At 23.0% G+C, this 25760-nt stretch overlaps 2 protein-coding genes across 3 annotated transcripts in view; one reads left to right on the forward strand and one right to left on the reverse strand.

Annotated features, from left to right (window-relative positions):
* The first annotated feature begins 804 nt into the window (after positions 1-804).
* LOC129606094 (nucleolar protein 10) lies at positions 805-4022 on the forward strand. Its single transcript, XM_055516199.1, has 6 exons — positions 805-974; positions 1049-1312; positions 1624-1761; positions 1818-2033; positions 2087-2296; positions 2358-4022. Exons 1-6 carry the CDS (start codon positions 909-911, stop codon positions 3567-3569), a joined length of 2106 nt encoding a protein of 701 aa, XP_055372174.1. The 5' UTR covers positions 805-908; the 3' UTR covers positions 3570-4022.
* Positions 4023-7870: 3848 nt separating this feature from the next.
* LOC129606120 (sodium/hydrogen exchanger 9B2) overlaps positions 7871-25760 on the reverse strand; it is a 93406-nt gene continuing 75516 nt past the window's right edge. Inside the window, exons 4-9 of one of the 2 annotated variants that reach the window (XM_055516236.1) lie at positions 12034-12051; positions 11569-11835; positions 9977-10149; positions 8674-9441; positions 8255-8609; positions 7871-8179 (exon numbers count right to left, since the gene is read on the reverse strand). In XM_055516236.1, the coding sequence (XP_055372211.1) occupies positions 7992-8179; positions 8255-8609; positions 8674-9441; positions 9977-10149; positions 11569-11835; positions 12034-12051 (1769 nt within the window). In that variant the 3' untranslated portion in view covers positions 7871-7991. The remainder of the gene's footprint in view (positions 8180-8254; positions 8610-8673; positions 9442-9976; positions 10150-11568; positions 11836-12033; positions 12052-25760) is intronic. The other variant, XM_055516237.1, reaches the window with a different exon arrangement.

The raw sequence follows: 25760 nt of genomic DNA on the forward strand, positions 1-25760 counted from the left end.
ATGGAAAATTTATGTATTTTATTAATTGAAACTTACTTGTTAATATTAGAAAACATTTTTTGATATTTCAAATTTAATATAAATTTTCCCAATTAAATCAACATTCAAATCATAATATAGCTTGACTAATTACGTTACTACTTGCTAAGATAAGATACTAGACTCCTAAACAAAATAAGAAACAACCAAATTATTAAGAATACTTCTAAATAATAAAGCTTACAGTAAACGAATTCGTTTAAATACAATAATATGAAATTTAAGTTGTAATAAAAGAATATTAAGTTCAATCGTCATTATGTATGGATTTCGCATATTACGATTTACATATTAACTGAACATATTCCATATGTATATGAAAACACGATTATGTAAAACCTTACAGTTGATGTCAAACAATACATATATTATAGAGATTAATAAAAGTTCAATCAGCGCATGTTATTTATTCGAAAAGAAAGAAAATTTCCCGTAGCACAATGGATCTTATTCACAAGCGTCAACTCACTACGTGATGGTGATATTTTATCTGACAATAATCTCAGCTCAAATGTTGCTCGGATTATTTAAAAGATAACGGAACCTATATAAATAAAGGGACATCTAGTGATTGAAAATAAAAATTCTCGAATGTAATAAAAATAAAATGCAATTATTTATTGGTGACCATATCGTACTTAGAGATTTGGTTAAGTTATATGTCAATAGATGACCCTCTAACTTGTCAAATAGGAAATTGACATTTGTTTTATTACATTTTAAAATGTTTCACACTGTCAAAGAGCACATGTACAAACAAACAGACTAGCATTTTATTTTACATTCTGTTTTGAGTCCAAGTGATGTGGGCATAAATAATTTTAAATTTTATTCAATTGTTCTTAATTTGAAATAAATAATATTTCAAAATGTTTATGACCGATATTAATAATATTAAAATATACAATTTAAGTGCAGGGAAATCAGTTCCGGAAGTAAGTAAAAACAAAATACATTACTTATATATTTGAAGTAGTGTAATTTTAAATTACATACATATATATTTTAGTGGCTCACCGATCAGAAAAAGAAATCCCAATTAAAAAATAAATTAGATTCCAGACGACAAATAGAATTAATACAAGATTTTAATATGCCTGCTGTTTCTACATCTATAAGAATGACTCCAGATAATGAATATATTGTAGCATGTGGAACATACAAACCTAGGGTTAAATGCTACGAAGTATGTAACTTGTCAATAAAGTTTGAAAGATGCTTTGACTCTGAAGTTGCATGTTTGGAAGTCTTAAGCGAAGATTACAGCAAAATGGTAATTGGATGATATTTAGTATACACTTGCACCAATTTGGTTAATTGTAACTTTGTAATGGCTTTAAAAGTATGATTAAAGGTCTTAATATCTTAACCACACTTCTACCATACAAGTAAGCCAATACAATATCACAATTTCTTAGTATAGCAAAGTACATTGCAACTACTTGTAGTAAATTCATATTTTTGTACTATATACGTGATGTTACAATTATGTAAAATATTATTTACTATTCATCTTATTGGTGCAAGGATTTACCAACTGATTTTCCTAGACATTTATTGAACCAATTTATGTATGATATTTAGGTATTTCTGCAATGTGATCGATATATCGAACTCCATACCTCACAAGGTAGACATTTTCGTTTGAGAATACCAAAATTTGGAAGAGATATGAAATATCATAAGGAGACTGCAGATTTATTGATTGGAGCCAATTCAAGTGTAAATCATAAAAAATCTTTTAAATTTATGAAGTTAATATTGAAGTTTTTTTGTAGGATATTTACCGTTTAAATTTAGAACGGGGTCAGTTCTTGCAATCATACGAGTCAGAGGGTAGTTGTGTAAATGCTTTAGCAATTAATAATGAACATGGTTTGATATGTTCGGGTACAGAAGAAGGAACTGTGGAAGCATGGGATTACAGAGATCGGAAAAAAGTTGCAACTTTAGATGTTGCGGTGAATCTTTTGAATACTAAGGAATTCCCATCTGTTAGTGTATATAATTAATAAATTTTAAAATAACTTATAGAATTTAATTTCAGATTTCAGCATTGCATTTTAAAAATGCTCTTACTTTAGGAGTCGGAACTAAATCTGGTCATGTACTTCTCTTTGATATACGTTCTAAAACGCCAAAGTTAATTAAAGACCAACTAAATAAACTACCAGTTAAAAGAATTGATTTCAATGCGAATACGGGCAACGTTTATTCATTAGATTCGGCTATGCTGAAAATTTGGGATGAAAATAACGTAAATTTCAAAGATAATCTATTATATTATGTACTTTATTTACATTTTCACTTAATTTAAGGGCAAACAATTAACTTACATTGAATCTACTTCACATTTTAATGATTTTTGTACAATACCTGGGACTGGATTATTTTTCTTAGCTCAAGAAGATGTTAAAATGCTTACATATTATATACCGGCAATGGGACCAGCACCAAAATGGTGTTCATTTTTAGATAATGTTGCTGAAGAAATTGAATCAGAAGTTGTTGAACATATTTACGATGACTACAGATTCGTTACGACAAAGGAATTAGAGGAATTAGGCTTAGATAATTTAATTGGAACAAATTTATTACGTGCTTATATGCATGGATATTTTATTGATTATAGATTATATCAAAAAGCCAGAAGTATCGTTGAACCTACGTCTTATGAAAATTACAAAGCTAATAAAGTTCGTAAAGAACTCGAAGCCCAAAGGCCTTCTCGTTTACAATTAGCGAACTTACCTAAAATTAATCAAGAATTAGCATTGAAAATAATTGAAGATAGAATGAATGCTAATGGAAAAGAGAAAAAAATGCCATCATTATTGGAAGATAATCGATTTAAACAATTATTTGAAAGTAGTGATTTTAAAATCGATTATAATGCTCCAGAATATAAAATGTTGGCACCAGCATTGAATCGTTTAAAGAAATCTAAATTAAAAGAAATTAAACAAAGAATTGAATCTGCAAGGGTCTTAGAATTACAAGCTGAAGAAGAAGAACGAAAAGAACGTGAATCAGATAACGATGATGATCTGTTTGGAGATAGTAATGCTCAAAGAAGTAGCGAAGAAGAAGAAAGTTCTGATGAAGATATTAAAGAGTACAGTAAAGAAATGAGACAGGCTTATAAAGAAATTAAAAAAGATCAGGCAAGAAAAGCAGATGAAGAAGAAGAAAATGATATTGATAATAATAATGAAATGGAAGACGGTGATCAAATAAAGTCATTATCAAAAATGGTTGCATTGCATACAGAAGCCGATTTTAAGGTCGATGCCCATAAAAAGAAGATAAGTAAAATTAGTTTTGAAAAATTACTTCAAAAACAATCAAATAAATTAGATGATGATGTTTCCAATGGACGATTTGGTAATAAACAATTAACATTCAGTACCAAAAAAGTAACTAAGGAAATGAAAAAACGTGAATATGAATTGAAGAAACATAGAGATGAAAGAAAACGTATTGTGAGACCAACCAATAAATTAAAATTAAAGAAAATTAATTTTAAATAAAACATACATATTTTATAAAACTAGATTATTTTAAATTATAAATGTAGTTCAAAATTATGCATAATTAATTATTGTTTAAAAAAGTGATTAAGAAAAATTTAAATTGTAGATTTAAAAGATTTAATTTAAAAAAAAATTTATAATTGAATAAATTTTTAAATTAAATTCAAAAATTGAAATTTTATAATTTAATTTTATTTTTCATGTTTTTAAGTTCAAACCAATTGAAAATGTAATTGAAATTGAATTTTGTTAACCTAAGGGAAATGCAATTTCAGTTCTGATAAGGCCAAAAAATATTTTTTATAGTTATTGTTTTTCTTTTTTAAACTTTTAGACTGGAAAAAATTATTGAAGATTTAAAATTTTCTAATGAATTTTTAGTTTTGTAAGTGTTTGTTCGCAAGACTTCAGAAACTAAGTGTTAATATAATAATAATAACTACATAATAAAATTTTTTTAAAATACCACCAATTAGTTTTCTATAATTTTTTATAATAAAAAAAATTTGTGTAACTTTCTCCTTATTTTATAAAACTATTTTTTCCGGTTACGAATGCAAAGTAACAAATAAAAATTCTTGCATTTTTATATTTCGGTTTTCAAATTTTTTTTTATTAATTTTTTAATTTTTTGTTTTACACTTTAAAAATATCATCACTAACTAATTTAGATAACAATATAATTTATACATATATCTACATAATACGTATATACATAATATTATATTATAACAATAATTGATTAATAATAATATGAAATTTCTTATAGAATAATAATTGTAATATTGTAAATTTAATACATTTAACAATTTTTATTAAAACAAAAAAAGGAATACAAAATTAGGAGCATAGTTACCTAATAAATTTTAAGAACAATAGTGTATAATTTATTAAAAATTACTATTATAAAGTTACAACCAAAATATTTTATTTTAGAAAAATTTTTGAAGAGAAAATTATATTGAACATCTTTATAATACAGTAATGTTTTCTATTCGGCGTTTTATTTCTTAATTTTCATTAGAAAATATTTTTATTCAATTTAATTTTTGTGCCAATAAAAAAAAACTGGAAAATAATATATTTAATTTATATTCTTATAAATTCATAAAGATGAAATATATTGCTTTGCCTCATATAGCTTGGTAAAAGCAAATCAAGTAACCCCAAGATTATTTAGAAAAACTTAATTTTTTAAATTTAATATTTAATTTACAAAATTTAATTTTTTGTTCTCTCAAAACAAGACTTTTTATATTCAATTTCATTAAAAAAAATATATTTTAATTGAAATTAACTAAAAATATAATTGCATAGAAGATCGTTTAGAAATAATAACAACTAAAATTTTAGAAAATTCACACAAAATTTAAAAAATTTTTTATTTTCAAAAAAATTTTTAAAATGTTTTTTAGTACTATTTTAATTATAATTATAAAGATCATAAATAATTCGTTCACATTTTTAAATACATACCAAATTGTGAGAAATTGTGATGGTGATTATAATGAACTCAAAGGATAATGGGTACGTATTATCAATTGCATTATACTTACAATTATTTAAAAAGAATAACAAAAAGTTCAGCGGGACGTTAATACAAAAAAAAAAAATTATAAATAGCCATAAAATATGAGATTTGTGGAAATGGTAAGAAAATATGTAATCGTTATGATTCATAAAGACGAATATACTCGTATGTATATATGCAAACATACGTAAAGCGTTGGAACAAAAATTATTTGTATTTTTTTTTTTTTTTTTTGAAACTATGAAAGAGTATTTCATACTTTAATATACACATTTTTTTTTAACTTGTGTTGCAAATATTGCAGCTTGCTATAATTTTTTGCTTGTGTACAAGTTGTTGGAAAAGAATAGGTAAAGTCAGGGTAGTGTTTTTTTTTTTGTACTGAGTTTTTATTAAAATAATTTTGTGCTGAACCAACACAATTATGAGAGTTTTAAAATATTAAATTTGCTGCAAAATTGTATGACTCTTTGCTTAAAAACAAATTTACATATTATTTTTCATATTATTATAAATTTTAAACTTGCGTATTATACTGGTATACTGACATAAATACTAAAATTTCAATTCATTTGGCTTCGAAACTTATGCAAGATTTTGTAAAAAAAAATCTACCCTGTTGGTATTATTTAAGGCACTGTTTTTATTTTTTATTACCGAATATAAAATCATTAATATTATTGCTGGACACCCAATACAATCTTTTAATATTTTAATATGAAATATAAATATGTAATTTCAATTTATATACTTTATTATTATTCCAATGTGATAAATATACAATATTCTTCTGGTTATGCTACATTAATTATTATTATTATATTTTTTTAAATTTAATTTTCTTTTTTTATTTTTTTTTTTTTTTATATATTCCTACTTTTACAATTTTCAATTTTATTCATATTTACTTAATATATTTTTATTTTTTATATAAATAATAATATTGTATAATATAGGAGAGACGATAAACCTGAATCGTCGTTATTGAACTCATATCGTTGTATTTTATACACACAGACTAATATTTAATATTATATTTTATATGATGGTGTATAAAATTAAAGAAATAATAATAAAACAAAGAAAAAAAAAAGAGTCCTTGAACTGAATTTTTTAATCATATTAACAAAAGGGAGAGAATAAAAGACAACAAAAAAAAACACAAAACTATTAAAAATTGAGGAGTTAAATTACGATTTTGTGTGTAGGTACCTTAATATTGTACTGGTAACGATATATATATTTATTTTTTTTTATATTATAAATGATTAAGTGCTAGAGTAGTAATACTTTTATTTTTAGTTTATATATAATATTATTTTTCTCTTAATTTAATTTTTTGGAAAATTTCATCTGTGTTCATTTTATATAGGATATTCTGAAAATAAAAACAAAAAGAATAGAGAAGAAAATTATTTATTTTATTTCATTAAATAAATATATGTGTGTAATACGAGTACATTTTATGCATTTTAATTGAAAAATATAAATTGCAATGTAGATGATATCGTGAAAATTATAGCATAGTAAGAATGAAATAAGCGAAAAATTAATATTACTTTTTTTTGTTTTTATATTTATTATAGAGCTATGAATATAAATTGTAAAGGAATCACTATTGTATTAAATTATAGTCTTTACTCTAGTAAATCGGTTTTTATTAAATTTGTAAAACAAAAAAAAATGGTGAATAATTGACTGTGTTCTTATTATTAAGAAAAAGTTATTATTTGCTTCAAATTGCATCACATTTAACAAAGGTGTTGTTTGAAAATAGTTGTAAACTTTTCTCTGGAAAGTAGACTTAGTTTTGAAGTTCACAATCAAAATAAACTTAATATTATAATCCTTGCTCGGTAATATGTGAATACGTGAAAGTATTTATTTTATTCAATAAGAAAATCTGTGATATCTGAATTAAAGTAACACAGTGGTGCCACACTATTCAAAAATAAACATATTTACAAACTGGATTACGTAATGAAATTGGAACATGAAGAGCATATTGTATTTAATGCATTTAGAAGTTACTTACATATATTTACTAATATTTTCTATATGAGAATAATTTTTTAAAAGTAAAATATAGAAATTGTTCAAGATCTTTGGAAAAATGGTTTTCTCTTTAAAGGGTATAGTGAAAGGAAACAAATTGTATTTATAATCTTCTGATAAAATGCATACATACTTTAATCATTAATAAACTACCATGCTCATGGAATAATCAAAATTGTTGTATAAATGCTATTGTATGAGTGATTTTGTGATTTCCTTATTAATTTTAGATATGCGTTCATTTAGAGAATATGAACGGGTTTAAGCGTTAAATAATTTTTATTTCAAACAACAAGTGATGATGTAGACAGGATAATAGTTGCCATTATAGTGATCAATTTATGATGAGAATAAAATTTTGGAATTAAATTTGAGTTTGAAAAGATATCGAAAATTTTTATTCGAAACATGTGATATGTAATGGCGTTTATTTTGAATTCACATTATACCATTAAAATAGAGTATTAAATTAAAGCCTCAAATAATCATAAACCGAGTTAATAATAAAAGTATCTAAAATTTTGTAAATCTATATGGCATGTGAATGAATTAAATGTATGAAACACAATATACAACAATATGCACATGTGTACAATTATGAAATTTTGATGAATTTAACTATAAAAATGAAATTTTTAAGTTCAATGGAATGAAAATAAAAAAAATTGTATTGGAACAAATAAGTATTCGCATTGTATGCACTTACATATTATTAAAAACAAATTTATCCTTAAAACTAATAATTACGAAGAAGAAAATACTGAACTAAATACATAATTTTATTTAATATTTTAATAAGGAATTCTAAAACAAGAAAATAATTATTGTTTTTGTTATTTTGTATATGTAAACGTTGTTGGATTCGGTGATGTTATTGAATAAACATTTGTATTTGCATTTGTATTTGTATTTGCTTGAGTTGTTCCTTTATTATCATCAGATGATTCAGGATCTTCACGTTCCTCTTCCTCATCAATAATACTAATATCACGCATAGATGGTCTATGACTTCTTCGCCATCCTAAAATTTAATAAAAATATTTTATTTTAATTTTTTGTTTTGTTGTAATATAAATATTAATATTTAAAATTTTACCTTCCAATACTTGTGGTTGTCTTGTTTTTGTTAATAATTTTGTTCCAGATATTGATATTAATATTGCACCCAATGGTGCTGTTAAAACAATACTTAATACTGCTACAGTTTGAACAATTTTTGCATAATGTTTTTCTTCTTCTGGTGAATCTTCTTTTAAATGTTTCATTGCAGCTGGACCAAGTGCTGCTTGCACTGTTGCTTTAGCCATCCATGAAAGTGCAACAAAAAATTTCTCTTTAACATTTAAACGATCACCAAATGCAATACCAGCTGTTGCTAAAATTCTTAATATACAACCAGATGATAAAATTCCAATACCAGTATAAACTAATTCCGGTTCCAATTCATTTATCTAAATAAGAATATTAGAAAATAATTAATTTATGTAAATTACATAAAATTAATTTTAATAATACCTTAACTGTTGTACCAGTAATACCAAATAATATTGGTTCAAAAATCATCCAAAATATTTCAAATGCTGTTGATACAGGATTATCTTCAATTTCCCAACCTTGTTTACACCAAAAATAATTTGATATAAATGCTGCAAATACAACACCTAATGGTCCAGCACCTTCATATCCTAACATTTCACTACCATATATTGATACAGTACCACCAGCTAATAACATTATTGTACGTAATGGTACAACATATGCATCACCTTTCTCTGGTATATAACATGCCATTAAACCCCATAATACACCATATAATAAACCACCAACAATACAAACGGGTGCCTGTGATATAACATATGCCATATCACCAGATGAAAACATAATACTAACAATAATACCAAATATTGCAACTGATAATGCATCATCAATACCAGCAACAGCAATAACTAATGTTGGTATACCTTTTGCAACACCATAACCTTTTGTTCTTAATCTAAATAAACATGGTACAACAACAGCTGGAGAAACAGCAGCAATTATAGCACCTAATAAAAATGACCACATCCATGGTAATTCTAATAGAAAATGTGACATTACTGCTGTAACAACAGCCTCTACTGTCCATGGTATAACACCTAATTTTAATATCGTTTTCCATACTTTTTTAAATGCTTCCGGTTCCATTTCTAAACCAGCACGTATTAATATTAATGTTAATGCCAATTTACGTAATTCTCCTGTTACATGTGTAAAATCACCACCAAGATCTACCCAACCAATATTCTAAAAATTATATGAAAAAAATATAAAAATTAAAAATAAATGTATAATAATAAAATAAATTCAATTTAAAAAATAACAATTTAGGAAAATTATTTTAAATTTAACAATTAAAATATAATGATATGATTACAATTTTATACTACATATATACATAATTATTTATTTAAATAGCTTTTGGGATTTAGAACTAAAATAATAATGAAATTAAATTATTTTAATAATTACTGCTCAAAATTAAATTAAAAAATTTTCAAAAAATTTTGTACCATAAACTCTTTTCTAACAAAAAATAAAAAAAAAATATTTAATTTAGTAATTCTTATACTCGTACATATTGTAAAATAAGTAGGTTAAAAAACAATTAAATAAAATTTTACTGAACACAAATTCCACAAATTTAAAATTTAGATTATATAATAATGGTTATTTTATATAATTACATATTCTAATATCAAAATGAATTGAAATGTAAAACAAAAACAACATATATATATGTATATATATATGTATATATATAATGAACACTTTTAATTACCTGAAACAATATTCCAACTAATAGCATACCAATTAAACGTGGTAAATTTGCTAATGATATGAGAAATCCACCAAAATTTGCACACACAGTTAATATTACCAATTGAAATAATTGTCCTCCTGGTCCAGCTGATTTACCAATTATAACATACGCAACAACCCATGTTAAAACACCTTTAAAATATATTTAGATTATTATAATTATATTGATATTATACATAGGAATATTATTATTATTTTGAAAGTATATATTTGTATGACATACATAATAATAATGATTAAATTGTGTGAATCCTGAATTATAGAATACGCATTGCATTACGATAATGATAATATAATATAAGTGAGAAACATTATTATGAAGAAATATATGTAGCTATAGGTACATAGTACTAATTTTATATACGCGATTGAAAATAGAGAATATTTTGACTGATATTAAAGGTATGTATATAATGATGAAAACTTACTATAAGGAAAACTAATTAAGTATAGTTGAAACCAGATTAATTCTGCGGGTATAATAACACACAATGAAGGTATGATCTCTCAATATTTTGCAATATACTTAAATAATACTTAATGTACTCAAACATACAAAATAACGTAAAAGGGATGGGATCAGTCTAATATAGACAAAATAATAATAATGAATCAAATTTACTTAACATACTCGTACAATTGATATTGCATTATTACTAGATTTTATATAAGTTGTACAGATAATTGTATAAGTTTGATTTCGTGTGTTTTTTAAATATTCTTCTTATTGTATAACACGATTATACAATGTAATCTTATATATAATACTATAAACGAATTATATTCTATTTAATTATTGATTTGTAATATAGGTTTGCATCATTTTTGCATAATTTGTTCTATGAAAGTTGCAATGCATAAAATTGAGCGTATTTATTTTGATTTAAAAAATGAATCGAACATGTTGCAATGGTAAAATTATAAGATTTGTATAGAAATTTTTTGATAAGGCAATCACATCGATTTAAACTTTGCTATGTCACAGTTTAAAATGGGTTCAACAAAATGATTGCTTCATAATTTTTGGTAATTAACCCGCGTTAATAAAACAGATAAAGGTTAGCTTTCTTTACAAAAGCTAAGATTAGATTTTGTTAATTATCGAACATGTTACAAATCTTATCGAAAATGTTTGAGAGTATATATGCAATATATTGCAGATTTCATTGCTTCTTTTACTTGATTTATTTTAAGAAGTTAATTACCTGCCGTATGAACTATGATTTTCGGATATGAGTATGTCTATTTATCTGCACTAACGATAACTAAAGAACTTTTTTTTTTTATATGATAATTTAAATATTTGCATGGTTAGAACAAAAGTTCGTTACAAAATGTTATTATATATTATGAGAAACTATTAGGACTACGCAGTAATGAAAATTTGCATAGACAAATTTAGTAATAAAACCGTTGGTAATATGACTGCTATTTCGTAACAATTAATTGAGATCCTATAATTGTGTAGGTTTCGTGAATGCAATATGGCTCTCATTCTTATACAATTTTATATTTTATAAATATACAAAAAATATATATATATATATTTACCAATTAATACTAATGCAATAATTCGAGCAAATTGCCGAAATGATGGACATAATGGATATGGACAAACTTTTTGCCAATGTGGTGGCTCCCATGATGGTCTTGTATCTTCAACACGGCATCTTAAACATAATGCATATATCCATGATTGTTCTAAATTATTTCGATTTGATGCTGTATTTGCAGCTTGTTCGTTGAGTCGTTGATGTAATGCATCTAAAGCTGTTTGATGATGTGGTGTTATAGTTTTACCTCCATTTTGTTTATTTTCTATTTTTGTATATTTGAATGAAATTTTAAAAGAGAAAAAAAACAGAGTATAAGAGAATATTTAATAATTTTTTATATGAAATTAAAATTATTATTTTTTTGTACTATTTTTTTAATTTATATACAAAGATTTTAATTCGAAAAAAAAAATATATACAAATAATTTTATAAATAAAATTTTATTGCTAAAATAATTACCTACATTTTCAGTTTCATCTGTTTGTGTGTTTTTTTTTTAATATTAATAATTATTAATAAATTGTTTTTATTGTATACATTAATAAAATTTTTAAATTGTTTGTGTTATCGTTGAAATTTCGAGTAAAGATTTTATTGACATTTTAATTTTTTGTTTTTTTTTTTTGATAAGTCAATAGAAGATGATGACAGCATTCAAATTCAAAAATATAAAATGAAAATTAATCATATATTTTTTTATTATATAGGGAATAAATTATGCTGTTTTTATAATATAAAACTGATTAAAAAGATATTTTGATGAAAACATTGTGTACTTGATGTGTGCTTTTATTCAAAAATGCAATAATTATGTGAATTGTTGTGCAAAATACAAGTGATTGGTGTCATTCATTGTAAGATGTCATAATAGTCATATTAAAATTATTATATTTGAATCACCATGTTGATCATTTTTATTGACAGTATAATAATTTGTAAAGTAATACCAATTGAAATCAGTTGAATTATGCTTTTGAAATTCATATAAAAAAAATTATATAATATTATTTTTGCTTTAAAGGATTTGCTGTGGTATTTTGAGAACAGAAATTGATGGTTATAAAGAAATTCATATGAATAATAAAAATATGTATGTGTTATTTAGAAAAATTCTTAATGATAGGTGGGAGATCTTGTTAAGGAATTATAACTTTAAAGAACGCCAAAGTGATATATTTAATTGAATAATGATGATTTCGTTGATAATGGATTTATTTCCAATAAAAATATTCAAATATTTCGGAAAATTTAAGAAAATATTGTAAGTTTCCTTTACTACATTTCTTAGAAGGAAAGTGTAGTTTATATCAGTCCCAGTTTTAACCATTTTTTGAAACATTTAAGAATTTGATTTGCGGTTTTTTAAATATTACAAAAACTTTTATAAAAAACCTTTCGGAAATTTCTTAAATTGCCAAATTATACGGAAACTATAACAAATTTTTGCCTAGCGTTTTCATTAGAGTAGAAATTTTACTATGTAAATTCCATTATTATTACGGCAATTATGTAATAATAAGTTGTGGGTATAAGGAGAAATTACATTTTTGTAAATATTTTCAAAAAAATTTTTTAATGAATATTTTAATTAATGATTTAATTATATTATTACATAATTATAATTGACATTAATAATTAAAATTTTATAATCTTTCAATTATTGAAAATCTTTTATTAGTTAAGCCCAAAAATATAATTTAAATCTTTACATATATTTTTAATCACTTAAACGAATCATTGCATTTTTGAATTTATCCCATTTTGACAACATTGCATATATATATATATATATATATAAAATATAATTATGACAATATTTAAAATAATATTATTTAATAAAATGTGCCAATTAATTAATAATAAATAATATTGATGACATTATAATAAATTAATTAATGTATATATATAAATAATTTGTATTTAATATAAATTCCAAAATATTTTTGTGTGTGTGTGTGTAATTACAAAACAGTGCTATATATCAATATAAAAGTTTAAAATAACCACAATTAATATATTATATACGGAGATAAACATTAAAGTAAATTCATAGAGTACCAGAATATATTATGTTATACTATATATAGTTGAACCTGAACAAGAAGTACTTTGAGAAACAGGGAAATTTTTAATTAACAAATTATTTTTCCTGTAAGTTTAAGTTCTTATATTAGGTTTATAATCTAAGCTTTTATTCTTCTTCTAATATTGCAATTAATTTTACAGAATTTACTCTCTATTTCATTGTATCTTTAGCTATATGTAAAATGAAAAATATTGTGATAAAACGAAGAATGTACCCTATACCCTTAAAGTAAATAAAAATAATTAAGAAATTTCAATTTCTTAGAATTTTTCTCTTATAGACAGGTTCAACTGTATACGTATTTAAAGGACATTATTAATGCATAGAAAATAATTCTTAAATGTCTATGTTTATTGAAAAAATTTAATATAAAAACAATATGTTTGCGATAAAAACCCTTAAAATTAAAAATACATTGTTAAGCATAAAAATATTTACAGCATTTCTAAAGCATTTTAGACAATTTAAGTAGATTTGCACAAAAAAACAATCATTTTATTCTACGCTATTTGACAATCATAATATTATTTTACAATTAATTAAAAATATCCATATTGGTCTCAAAATTTGTTTACGCAAAAATTATTTGACATTAACTTTATTGAAGATTGAAAACTTTTTAAAAATTAATTCTCTTCTAAATTTTTCCGAACAAGGAACTATTTCGCTTCTTGTTCTAACAAAGAAATTATACGGGTGCGAATTGGAATACAATTGTCGTAATTACAATATATTTCAAATTTAATATGTAAATGAAATAATTATTCAAAGCCACTTTAACAACCTTACAAATCTTTTTTTATTGTCTATATGACAGTATACTAATTATATATTACCGAATTAATCGCCCATAACATCGGTCTGCTGCCAATATTGTGAAATTTCTTGTAGCAAATTATTAAAAGTAAATAGTTAATACAAAATTTTCTTAAGAGAAGAATTATTGGATGTTATTTAACTCCTAAATTTAAAGCTGTGGCAACATGAGGCAATTTCTTTTTTATTTATCAGCAAAATCTCTTTTATCTTAAGTGTTGCTGATTTGATAGTATTATAGAATGGTTTCGTCTAGTAAAATATTGAAATTTAAAATTTCAGATCAATTTCAAATATTAAACTAATATTTCTTATAAATATTAGTTAATTATTTTAGAATGAATTGAAGTTTACTGAAGTTATTCTTATTAAAATATTAAACTGTTTTTGTGTGTATTTTTGATATGATAGTTTAAAAAAACCCTACATCTAATAAAGAGAACGATGGGTTAAGAACTTATTATATAAGATCTTGTAAAAATACCTAGTTTTTTTTTTAAATAAATTCGTTAGTTATGTTTAATAATTTTATAGATAGCTAATTTTTAAATATGTAGCAAAACCAAAAATTTTTCAGATATTTACAAAATATAAAATTTTTCAAATTATATTGCATAGTTTTAGGTTACTGTAATTTTTCTCACTGCTCAATTGACTGTGTTTACTATACTAAAATTTTTCTCAACTAATTTTCTAATTAAAATAAATTTATGATTGTAATTTAAAATAAAAAAAATTGAATTTCAGTAAATTTTTAAAAATTTAAAACATTGAATTTTTTTTCTTCCTTATTAAATTCTCTACTCTATATACATATACAAAATTAATAGCGTGAAAATTTTTAATTTAAATAATTTAGGAAATTTATATCTCAGTTTCTTTTCTGTCTTCCAGTTTTTCCAAACATTAATCAAGGTCGTATTTTAAAAATAAAGTTAGAAATCACAAAATAGCATCAATATTAAAAAAAACAAAATAAAAAATAAAAATCAAAATAAGCAAATATTTTATTTTTTGCACTCTTTTTTTTTGCTGAGTTGTAAAAATTTTCAATAATCAAAAAATCATTATAAAAGACCACACTCCTCTCTAAATGTTATATTTTATCCAAAAAAGTATTCTGTAAATTTGATCATAAATTAAATACGATTAAAAAATAAGAAGAATAAGAAAAAGAAAAAGAAGAACTTTAAAACTTTATACAAAATTTATTTTATATTTTGTTTTTATTTTGTGTTTTTAGGCACACAAAATGAGAGTATTGTAATACCGCAGGAAGTTTTTAATTAAAAATTATAAAATTATTTAGGATTATGTAATATTCGGTTCGGATTCAGTTAAATTTTGGTTTTGGTTAGGATTCGATTAAAATTAAAATTTTTATTTTAAAACCAATCAAATCTTGATCTACAATATAACAAGAATAATAAAAATTTGTTTTTAATTGAAAATGTTAAATTTTAATAGTGAGAGAATATTAATAGTAAAAAAAGATGTAATACAAAATTGATTCCAACCATTCTGTTTGATCATACAAAATTTTTACGATAATACAAATTTATGAATTAATTCTTTCTGAAGGATTTGTCTTAATTATCTAAGGTTAATGATTAAAGATTAAATTTGATAAAAATTATTCTTAGTATGACGGTTGCAGCGATTTAATGGCATGCTACTGAAATTCAATTATATTAGAAACTCTTGGTCAGTGGATAGCATTTAAATTCTAAATTTCTTTAATTTTTTCATTTATTTTAAATTCTTTTATGCATTATTTTTCATTTTTCAAAAAATTTTCTAAATGACTTTTAAATATAAAATTTTAAATATTAAATTTTAATATTATTACTCATTCTAGTTGCTAATAATTTCAGACACTTTCATAGAATATAATTTAAAAATTCATGATGAAGCTTGAACATTGCTTAAGATTGAAGCAAAGAAGAATCAAAAAACTGAAAAATGCGTCTAAGAAAATTTAATGAAATTCTCATTTAAATAAAACCAAAAAAATATTTTGTGTGATAACCAGATTATGAGGTAACTAAAAATTTTGGGGAACAATTTCTATGCCATTTTTATTATGTGTGTTCTATTTTCGAATTTTCAATAAATGATAGCAAAACTTTTAAAATATAGAAATTCAAAAAAAAAGAAAAACAAAAATTGAAATGACTCCTACTATTTACAAGGCTATTCCGCTTTTTTCTTTTAAAGACTATACATATAGTTTGGTATTTGTTGTAAAGCAAAAATTTTAAAAAGAATGGCGAATGAAAAAATCAAATCATCATAAAGATCACATAAAAACAGGAAAATTAATGGAAGGGCGTTTTCCTCAATCATTTATACATATAGTATTTGTGTATAAATTACACATACTTATATATATACATATATATATATATATATATATATATATATATATATATATATATATATATATATATTTAAATAATATATGTATGTATAATAATTATATGCGTTAATGTCAATGGCGAACTTTTTAAATGAGAAGGTCACAAAATATTAAAGTGTAATATAAATTTCTATAATATATTCAGGAATGTATTTTTGTGTATGAGTGTGGGTTATACCTTGCATATTATAATTTGCTCATTTTTTTTTTAAAAGCTATATTTCTTATTCTATCTTATGTCCTTTATTGTTATCTTGATTCAATGTGATTTTCTTGTGATTTTTTGTTGACAATTTGAAAACGAAAAAAAATCCAAAGATTTTCATTTTCTTCTCTTTAACATTTTACTAAAGAAGAAATATGGAAGTAGAAGCAAAAGAAGAATCATAAGAAGTGAGGAATAGAAAAATTAAAATTTGTTTCCTAACAAAAAAAAAAAAAAAAACAGTAACATTAAAAGTCATTAACCAGTCAGTGAACGCTTTTATAAGCATTTGTATAAGGTAATGTTGATGACTCAATGTTACAAATATATAATGAGAACATATAGATGAAGGAAGATGAAAGAATTTCTAATGTGTTGTGGTTGGAGAAAATCAATTTTTATGACATTAATTTTTGATATATAATTTGATTATTTTATATGTATATGTATGAGTTTAAGTTGGTTTGGTTTTTTTTTTTCTAATTTCGATTACCTATATTCAATGTGACCAGGGGCTGATAAATATTTAACTTAATTATTATATGTAAATTTTTAACAGAATTAGATGTAAATGTAAATGGTGTAGAGAAATATATTTATTTAATATGTAATTGGAGAATACTTTGAACGATGAAATAATGCTATACATAATTTGGGATTTGAATGGCGGCGTATTGAATAAGAGTATTGTACAGGATTTTAGCATATTAAAACTTTACAATTTAAAAATCTAATTATGCCTCGAATTTAATTTTTTTTTTAAAATATTTTAGTTTTTAAATAAAAAATCTATTTCGGTTTTAAAATACTATAATATATTTAAAGGAACTTAAATTAATTTCAAGCAATTGATAATTACATTTTATTCTTTGCTGCAAATATTACCGAATAATATCTTTGTCACATTGTAAAAGATATAGGAACGTATCTCACTATTGGGTATATTTGTAGATTTACTATGTATGCCAAATTCGTCAAGAAATTTAGTGAGTGTAACAGTTTGTTATTATATGTATGCAGGCCCGGTTCTGACTTTTTCGGCGCTCTACGCGCTTTCCATAACGTGCGCCCTCCCATTTTCAAAGAAATGAAAAATATGCAATAATTATTACACATTCCGTTCCAAGCGATTTCGCCGGTAAAATATGATTTTTGTTTTAAAGAAACATTTGAAAATACGCAATTAATGTTTGCCAGATCAAAAAGGACATAAGACTAAATTTAAATTAAAAAATATGTAATACATTTTTCCAGCTCCAATTTTGATTTATTGGAATTTTCCAGACTTATTTTTCATACATCAAGTTCTAAGCCAGTTTATTTTTGATTAAAAATTTTGGATATTTAAGAAAATGTTTAAATTAATTGGTAACGCTGTTCCTCAAATTTTTTGTAATTAAATTAATTTTTGTTTTCTGTGTTATTATTCAAAAACAGTTTTCCTTTATTTCAGATTTTTTTCCTATAAAAGAAGGATTTTTTCCCTTTTTCAAGTTTTTCCGAAAAAAAAAGAGGAAGAATACGCAAAAAAGATTTTTGAACAAATTTGTTTTTTTTTTCTCCACTTACCGATTTTTTTTTTCTAAATTAAGAAAAAATACTCAATTTCGTGTTTAATTAATGCGCAAATCATAAAGAAAAAGTAAAAACCAGATAGTTATAATTATAAGAGGAAAGAAATGATTTGAGAAAGGGAAGATAATGAGAAAGAACAAATTCAGAGTAGAAATGAGCAGAGGAATTCAAAGATAAAAATAAAAATTACAATAAGATGACGGAAATTTAAAAGGAACATTAGAAAATATTAGAAAAGGTGTTTTTGGTAACATTTTGATAAGGAAATGAAATATTTTGAGAATTTTTTTTTGTGGGAAAATTTTTTTCTCCTGTCATCTCTTTTCTCGTTCCGTACGAACGTATGTTCGAAGGGTTAACTAATTTTTGCCTTACCGTTTCTAACGTAAAGAAATAATGGTTTGAGATATAGACTCAATTGTATGTTTTTGATCAGCGTCGAATTTTGAATCGATTTAACTTTTACCTGTCCGTCAGTTTGCCCGTCCGTCTGTTACAACTTCATTAGTAGTTTGGCCATACCTTGGAAAATATTGTACTGAAATATTGCATAAATTAATATGGTAATACGACAACTTAAAGTCATAGTCTGTCACATAGTCGGTTATGGCATATTTATTCGCACAGTATAACAGATTCGAACGGGTATCACAGAGTTGATACGGTCAACTCTATTTTTTCTTGTTTTTCTATGGGTTTTCGTAGTATTAATAAAATTTTTGTAATTATTATAAAACATGAAGTTTAATATAAAATTAATAGGAAATATGGATTTAAAAATATATGAAAAGCAAAAAATTAATGAAAAATTCTTTAATATATAAGATAACGTTAAGGAAATAATAAAAGGATATTGAAATTTTAAGAAAATTGACATTGAAATTAGAAAGGAAAAAGAAAAAATAAATTTTAATAAAAAAAAAAGAAAATAATTAAAAATCATTAATAATATTTTTAACATTAAAAATTGTTAGTGTTCATTTTCTCATCCCAAAATATATCCATACAACTATGGAATCCTGTATAATGGAATATATCTCGTAATTTTGGAATCATTTGATCCGGGTCTACTCTGGAGTAGATTGCAATGTTTCTCTTTGTGTAAAACTTAATCTATAATTAATTAAAATCAAACAATATGAAGCGAACTATTTAATCGAAGAAACGGGAAGTGAACAGCTAAAATTTTGAGTTGCAGTTCAACGTTGTTTTCATTAAGGTCAAATATTAACCTTTTTTCCATGGACCTTATTGATTTTATGTCATCAATACTGACGAGTAAGCAGCATTGTAATGGTATAAATTTGATAGCGAATGCTGGAAAATTTCGATAAATTTAGTCCCGCTTTATTCTCGCAATTTTGCAGTATTGTGAATGAGCCCTTCTCCAATATTAATGTTAATCAATAGTTTAATGATATTGAAGGCTAATTGTAATAAATGTAACAGTTATAAACATTTACTTATATGCAGGAAAAGTTCGGTACCTTTTTCTTTGAACAGGCTATAGCTCAAACAGGAATATATCTGCATCCCTCCCCCCCCCCAACCATTCATACAATTTTTTGCTAGAAATTTATCAAAGAACCATCCCTGAAATTATTTACCACCTTATACACGAAACACTCTGTTTATAATTTGGGGAAAAAAATTCATTTTCATAAAAATGTTTTCATAAAATTTATCTATAGAACCCAAAGAATAAATGAATTTGTTGTACAATTAATATTGCTGAATTATATTGTATAGCATATTGTAATTGAACTTTTGTTTTTATACCAAAAACAAAAATACCAAAATTTAACAATTTGGTTTTTGCCTTAAAATAAGCATATACCACAAAATTTATATAAAATGGTTCAACTGACAATTATAGGTCAATATTTTTTTTTTCCTAATAATGAAAGAATAAAATTATATTAAAAAGTTCTTTGAACCCTATAAAATTAAATAAATATTATTTTTTTCAATAAAAAATTATGATTTAAAAAAAAAATAAATTTTTTGCGTAAATATGTGTGTGCATGTATGGAATTTTAAATTGTGTGTGTGTATGTAATTTATTGTTTATTATTGTTTTTTATGCAAACATTATTGTTGTTTTTTATTATACACAATTAATTTTTGTTTTTTTTCCTGATTTTTCTATAACAATATAAAATCAAATTTTCTTATATTGGTTTAATATTGAATATTCAATAAAAAAAAGAAATTATTTCAATATTCTTGTGTAGAAATTTTGGAATTTTTAATAAAATTTTCAAATAAATGCATACATACATATGCACATACAAAGTATGCATGCATTATGTAATAAATAGAAACAATATTAAATATTTTTTTCCAAATATTCTTTTGAAAAATGAAAATATTTTTATGATTCAAAAAAAAAAATATATTTTTCTTTTTCATATATACATATATACATTTGTATTTTTCCATATTAAATTCTAAGAATAAGAGATTTTTTAGAGCGTAAAGTGGTATAGGTTGTTTTTTTTAATTTTATTTGTTTTTCAAAAATTGATTTTCTTAGTTTCAATTTTTTATTAAATTTTAGTATTTCTTAAATTCCTATGTTTAGTTATAATATAAAAGCACCATCTATGCAATACTACCATATACAGGGTGGTTCAGTAAAGAGTTCAATATTATATCATTGTTTAGGGTACAAAAATGGGTAAAATTTTTGTTTGGATTTTATAGGGGTTTTTGGAGGTACAGGGATTTTACCGAATTTTCATGAAATTTTTACTTGCCCAAGACTTTTTGCTTATAGCTTCCCTTCCGATAAAGATAAGTAAATTATAATAAATATTCAAAATTCTCAAAATATTCAAAAATCATAATAAATTAAAAAATTCTTAATGGGTATTCAAATTTGGTTTTTAAAAGAAAATTTACAGTATTAATTCGACACGCTCTGGGTTTCATATTATTCAATATGGAACAATATGTTTTCTTGTTTTGGTAAATAATACAAAATATCTACTATATATATTTTTTTTAAATTATTTCTTACTTTTCTTAAAAATCAAAAATAAAATATTTATTATTAAAATATTATTTGTTTTTGGAGTCAACCAGAATAATTTTTAAAAAAAATATAATTTTATTCAAACAAACAAAAAAATTAAATATTTTTCTTAATTTTATTTGAAAATCATTAAAAAAATTTTAATATTCTATGAAAATTTCTTAGATTTTGGGAATTATGCTTTTATAACAGGATGAAATTTTTTTATAACAAGATTTTTGTCATAAAATTTCTAGAGTTAAAGTTTTTGAAAAAATTTAAAGAAATATGAAAGTTCGAACTGAAATTTTTTAACTATTTTTCATTTGGATTTTATTTCATCTATAATAAGGATAGTTTGATCTATGTTTCGTGAGGCAACTAACACGTTACTGAAACAATTTGGTTCGCTAATATTCAATAATAGTTTTAGTAATGATTTCGAGTAAACTATGCCATGTGTTTATTTCAGATTTTTTTAAATTATCAAAAAATACTTTTGGTATATTTCGAAATTTCTTAAAATATCATTTACTAAGAGTATTTTATTATTATTTTAATAAAAGTATATTGTATTTAATTTATATTTTAATAAATTATAATTTTTTTCTTGGAAGATTTTCAATTAAACCTTGTCATTATTAAAAACTATAAAGAATAAATAAAAAAAAGATCTTGACATTCAATTTAAATTTTCATTTTATAATTTTATTTTTTTGTATATATCTACTTATTCTTTCTCTTATATTAAAATAATTATATATTATAAATCATACATAAAATAGAAAAAACCCAAATAAATTATTATTAAACCTCATTATTATTTAAATTCTTGTCTTAAATTAAAATAGCAGACAAAGAATAAGAAAAACGCAAGAAAAGAAAATTGTGGAACTTTTTTAACTAGATTTTTTTTCTCTGTGTGATAATTATTAAAATATTTGAATGGAAAATTTTTTTCTAAACAGGCGAGAATAGTGTGGTACACCTAAACAAAGGTGTCAATTAATTTGAATTGAAAATTCTTCAATTTTAAAGAATTAAAAATCATTTTAATATTTTTCAAATTAATTTTGAGAATTTGCTAAGAACGTTTATCAAGTATAGTGTTTTCGAAACTAGAATTAAGAAAAGTAAAATCAAAGCATGTATAGGCCTTATAAATAACTAGCTAGCCAAGACTTACTTGCTCAGTATAATATTTCAAGTTGAAATAACTCCCAAAATTTAATATAAATTTTTATATATGTGCTGCATAATATTTACAAAAATTCTATTAAAAATTTTCCCAACTGCCCCTTAACGAATTTTTGAGATCTTTAAAATCCTATAAGTGAACATGTTTCTTCATTACCATCTAAATTCTAAATTATGGACCGTATTTACTCCTATTATTTATGATAATACTGGCGCAGCTTTTTTTATGTATACATTATTTTTACAAATGAAATAAGGTTAAATTTATTAAAATTTACGATTTGAAGTAATTATATGTGTATGCTGTGTATATATAAATGCAGCTTACATATTGTACCCATAATAATAATTATATACCCAATGTTGCATTTTTTATATGTACTTCTGATCTTGGCAATGATTATTTTAAAAGTACAATATTAAAAATTATTAAGAGTGCACTTCCCATTTATGTATTTACAGTATAATTATATACTTTCAGTTGCGTTTATAGTTTAAAGACTTATTTAAATTAGAATGCTAAATTGTATATACTATGTATACTAAATTTAAATTTAAAATGAAAATTCTTTATTTTGTATAAATTGTGCATTATTGCATAATATATTTTAAGTAAATTGTCATATAGATTTTTGTATATTATGATTAAGATATATAATATCATTTTAAATTTTTAAGCTTTTTAAATTCACGTAGGTAATTGTAAATAATTTTCCTAACGTAAAATACTTTAATTTTCGTATATGTATAGGTACTTGTATATTACGTAGATAAAATTAAAAAAATTTCATTGTTAATTTTAACTAAAAATATTATTTATTTTGTTATTTATAGAATTTATTATAATAATGGGAAAATTTACGATATTTTAATTATTATATAATTAATGGACTTATGATTTCTATTAAACTTTTTATATGCATCATAAGAATATAAGTGTGGTACGATGGAAGTAAGTTGGCTGTCGCCCATTTGAAGATTCCGGTTTAGAACCGAAATTACAATACCATTCTTTTATATTTATATAACACACTATAATGTTAAATTATTGTAATAATAATACCCTCGCGAATTAATGATACTTTTAATTTTCGTAAGTTTCTGCAAAATTTTTGATTGCATACTTTACAGACGCAATTTTATTGGACTTCACATTTAAGAAATGTATTAAGATGATCTTACACATTTAGTTAAATTAAACAAAATTTGATGTCAAATTTGTATAAATTCTAAGTAAAAGAAAATACGGAATATGTAACGTGGATTGTAGGAAACATTCTTGCGCTGTCATTGGGAAAAACAATTTGATTAAGAGTTTGAAAAGAAATTAATCTTTACGAATTAGAGCTTTTCAATTCCAATTCAAAGGCGAAATATATATAGTGATATTAAAAACGATAACACAAAATATCTAATTTTATAAGCAAAATTGTTAAAATTTTAAATAACACATAAAGTGAGTGCTAATATTGTCTTTGAAATCAAATGTTTTTATGACAAACGTCTTCCTCACAGTACCATTCAAATTTATTCAAGTAATTTTAAATACGATCTGGGTTTATTATAGTGTTAAATTAAAAGCAGTATTTCTTTAATTTTTTTTATTAAATATAAATAAATTATTGAGGATGTCAAATTCTCGAGCAAAAAATTAGTTCAAAACCCAATTATATGAATAATAAAAATTAATAATTAATTGATAAAAATTTTATTGAATTTTGTTTTTTTGTTTTTTATTGAATATAAAATATGAATTTTTATTGTTAAAAATTTATTTTAATTGTTATTCAAATATATTATTTGCCATTTATAATAAAACAAGATTTAAAATATTAAGGGTTATAATGTTCAAATTTTAGACATTTTTATTTTTATTATTATTTTTTTTTTTTCAAATTTCCGCTTAAATTTTTTTTTCAATTTTGAATTATTTGTAAAATTTATTTAGATTTTATTATTATTAATTTATTACTTTGTTATTTATTACAATAAATAATATAACTTTTCAAAATAAATTTCACACTTATCAATATGAAATATAACAGTAATTATAATAATAGGTAATTGTAGAATTTCATGTCTAATAAAATTTTATGATAATTTATAACCGTGTGTATTATGTTAACACAATTCATTTTTATAATACAAGTAAGTAGATGTAATAAATATTTTTATTTTTGATATTAAAAAAAAATTTGATGTGGTCAGCACATAACCGATCGCACTTTAAATGTTTCATAAGAATATGAAAATGCCTGTCAAATGTTTCTTTCAAATTCATATTTAAAATACCTAGAAATATATTAATTAGACTCATAATAGAGTTTCCGAGTCCTCTGAAATGTTTGCCAGTAACTTCCATTAGAAAACAGAACTCAAATATTAAATTTCAACAAATTTCGTTAGATATGGTAAAAATGTAAAATTGGTTAAAAGATCGGACCCCTACATTTCCAAATAATTTTATAAGTTCATTGTTTTAACTTCCTGAATTCATATATTAAAATCCAAGGAAGTCGATTGATTATTTCTCTTTATATGCGCAAAGATGTATATTTGAACAATTAGAAAATGTCCAGATTCTGACATATAAGTTTATAAGTTATATAAAAGTTAAGTGCCCTCTTTTACTTTCACACGAAGCTCATTTATATAATTTCAAATTAATATGTTAAATACATTCTTAAAAAATTAGCAAAAATATAAAACGGTCCCGTTAAAATGTATACTTACCGAGGCCTAACATATCCTAAAAATTTATTAATACGTGCCATAGCCGAAATAAACACACATAGAAAATTTCGTCAAACCGACAGACCGACTGACTGACATCCTGCTTAAAATATTTTATTTACGTTTGTCTACAATGGGA

Source organism: Condylostylus longicornis, unplaced genomic scaffold (genome assembly GCF_029603195.1).
Source record: "Condylostylus longicornis isolate FDR11 unplaced genomic scaffold, ASM2960319v2 ptg000017l, whole genome shotgun sequence".
Classification (NCBI taxonomy): Eukaryota; Metazoa; Arthropoda; class Insecta; order Diptera; family Dolichopodidae; genus Condylostylus; species Condylostylus longicornis.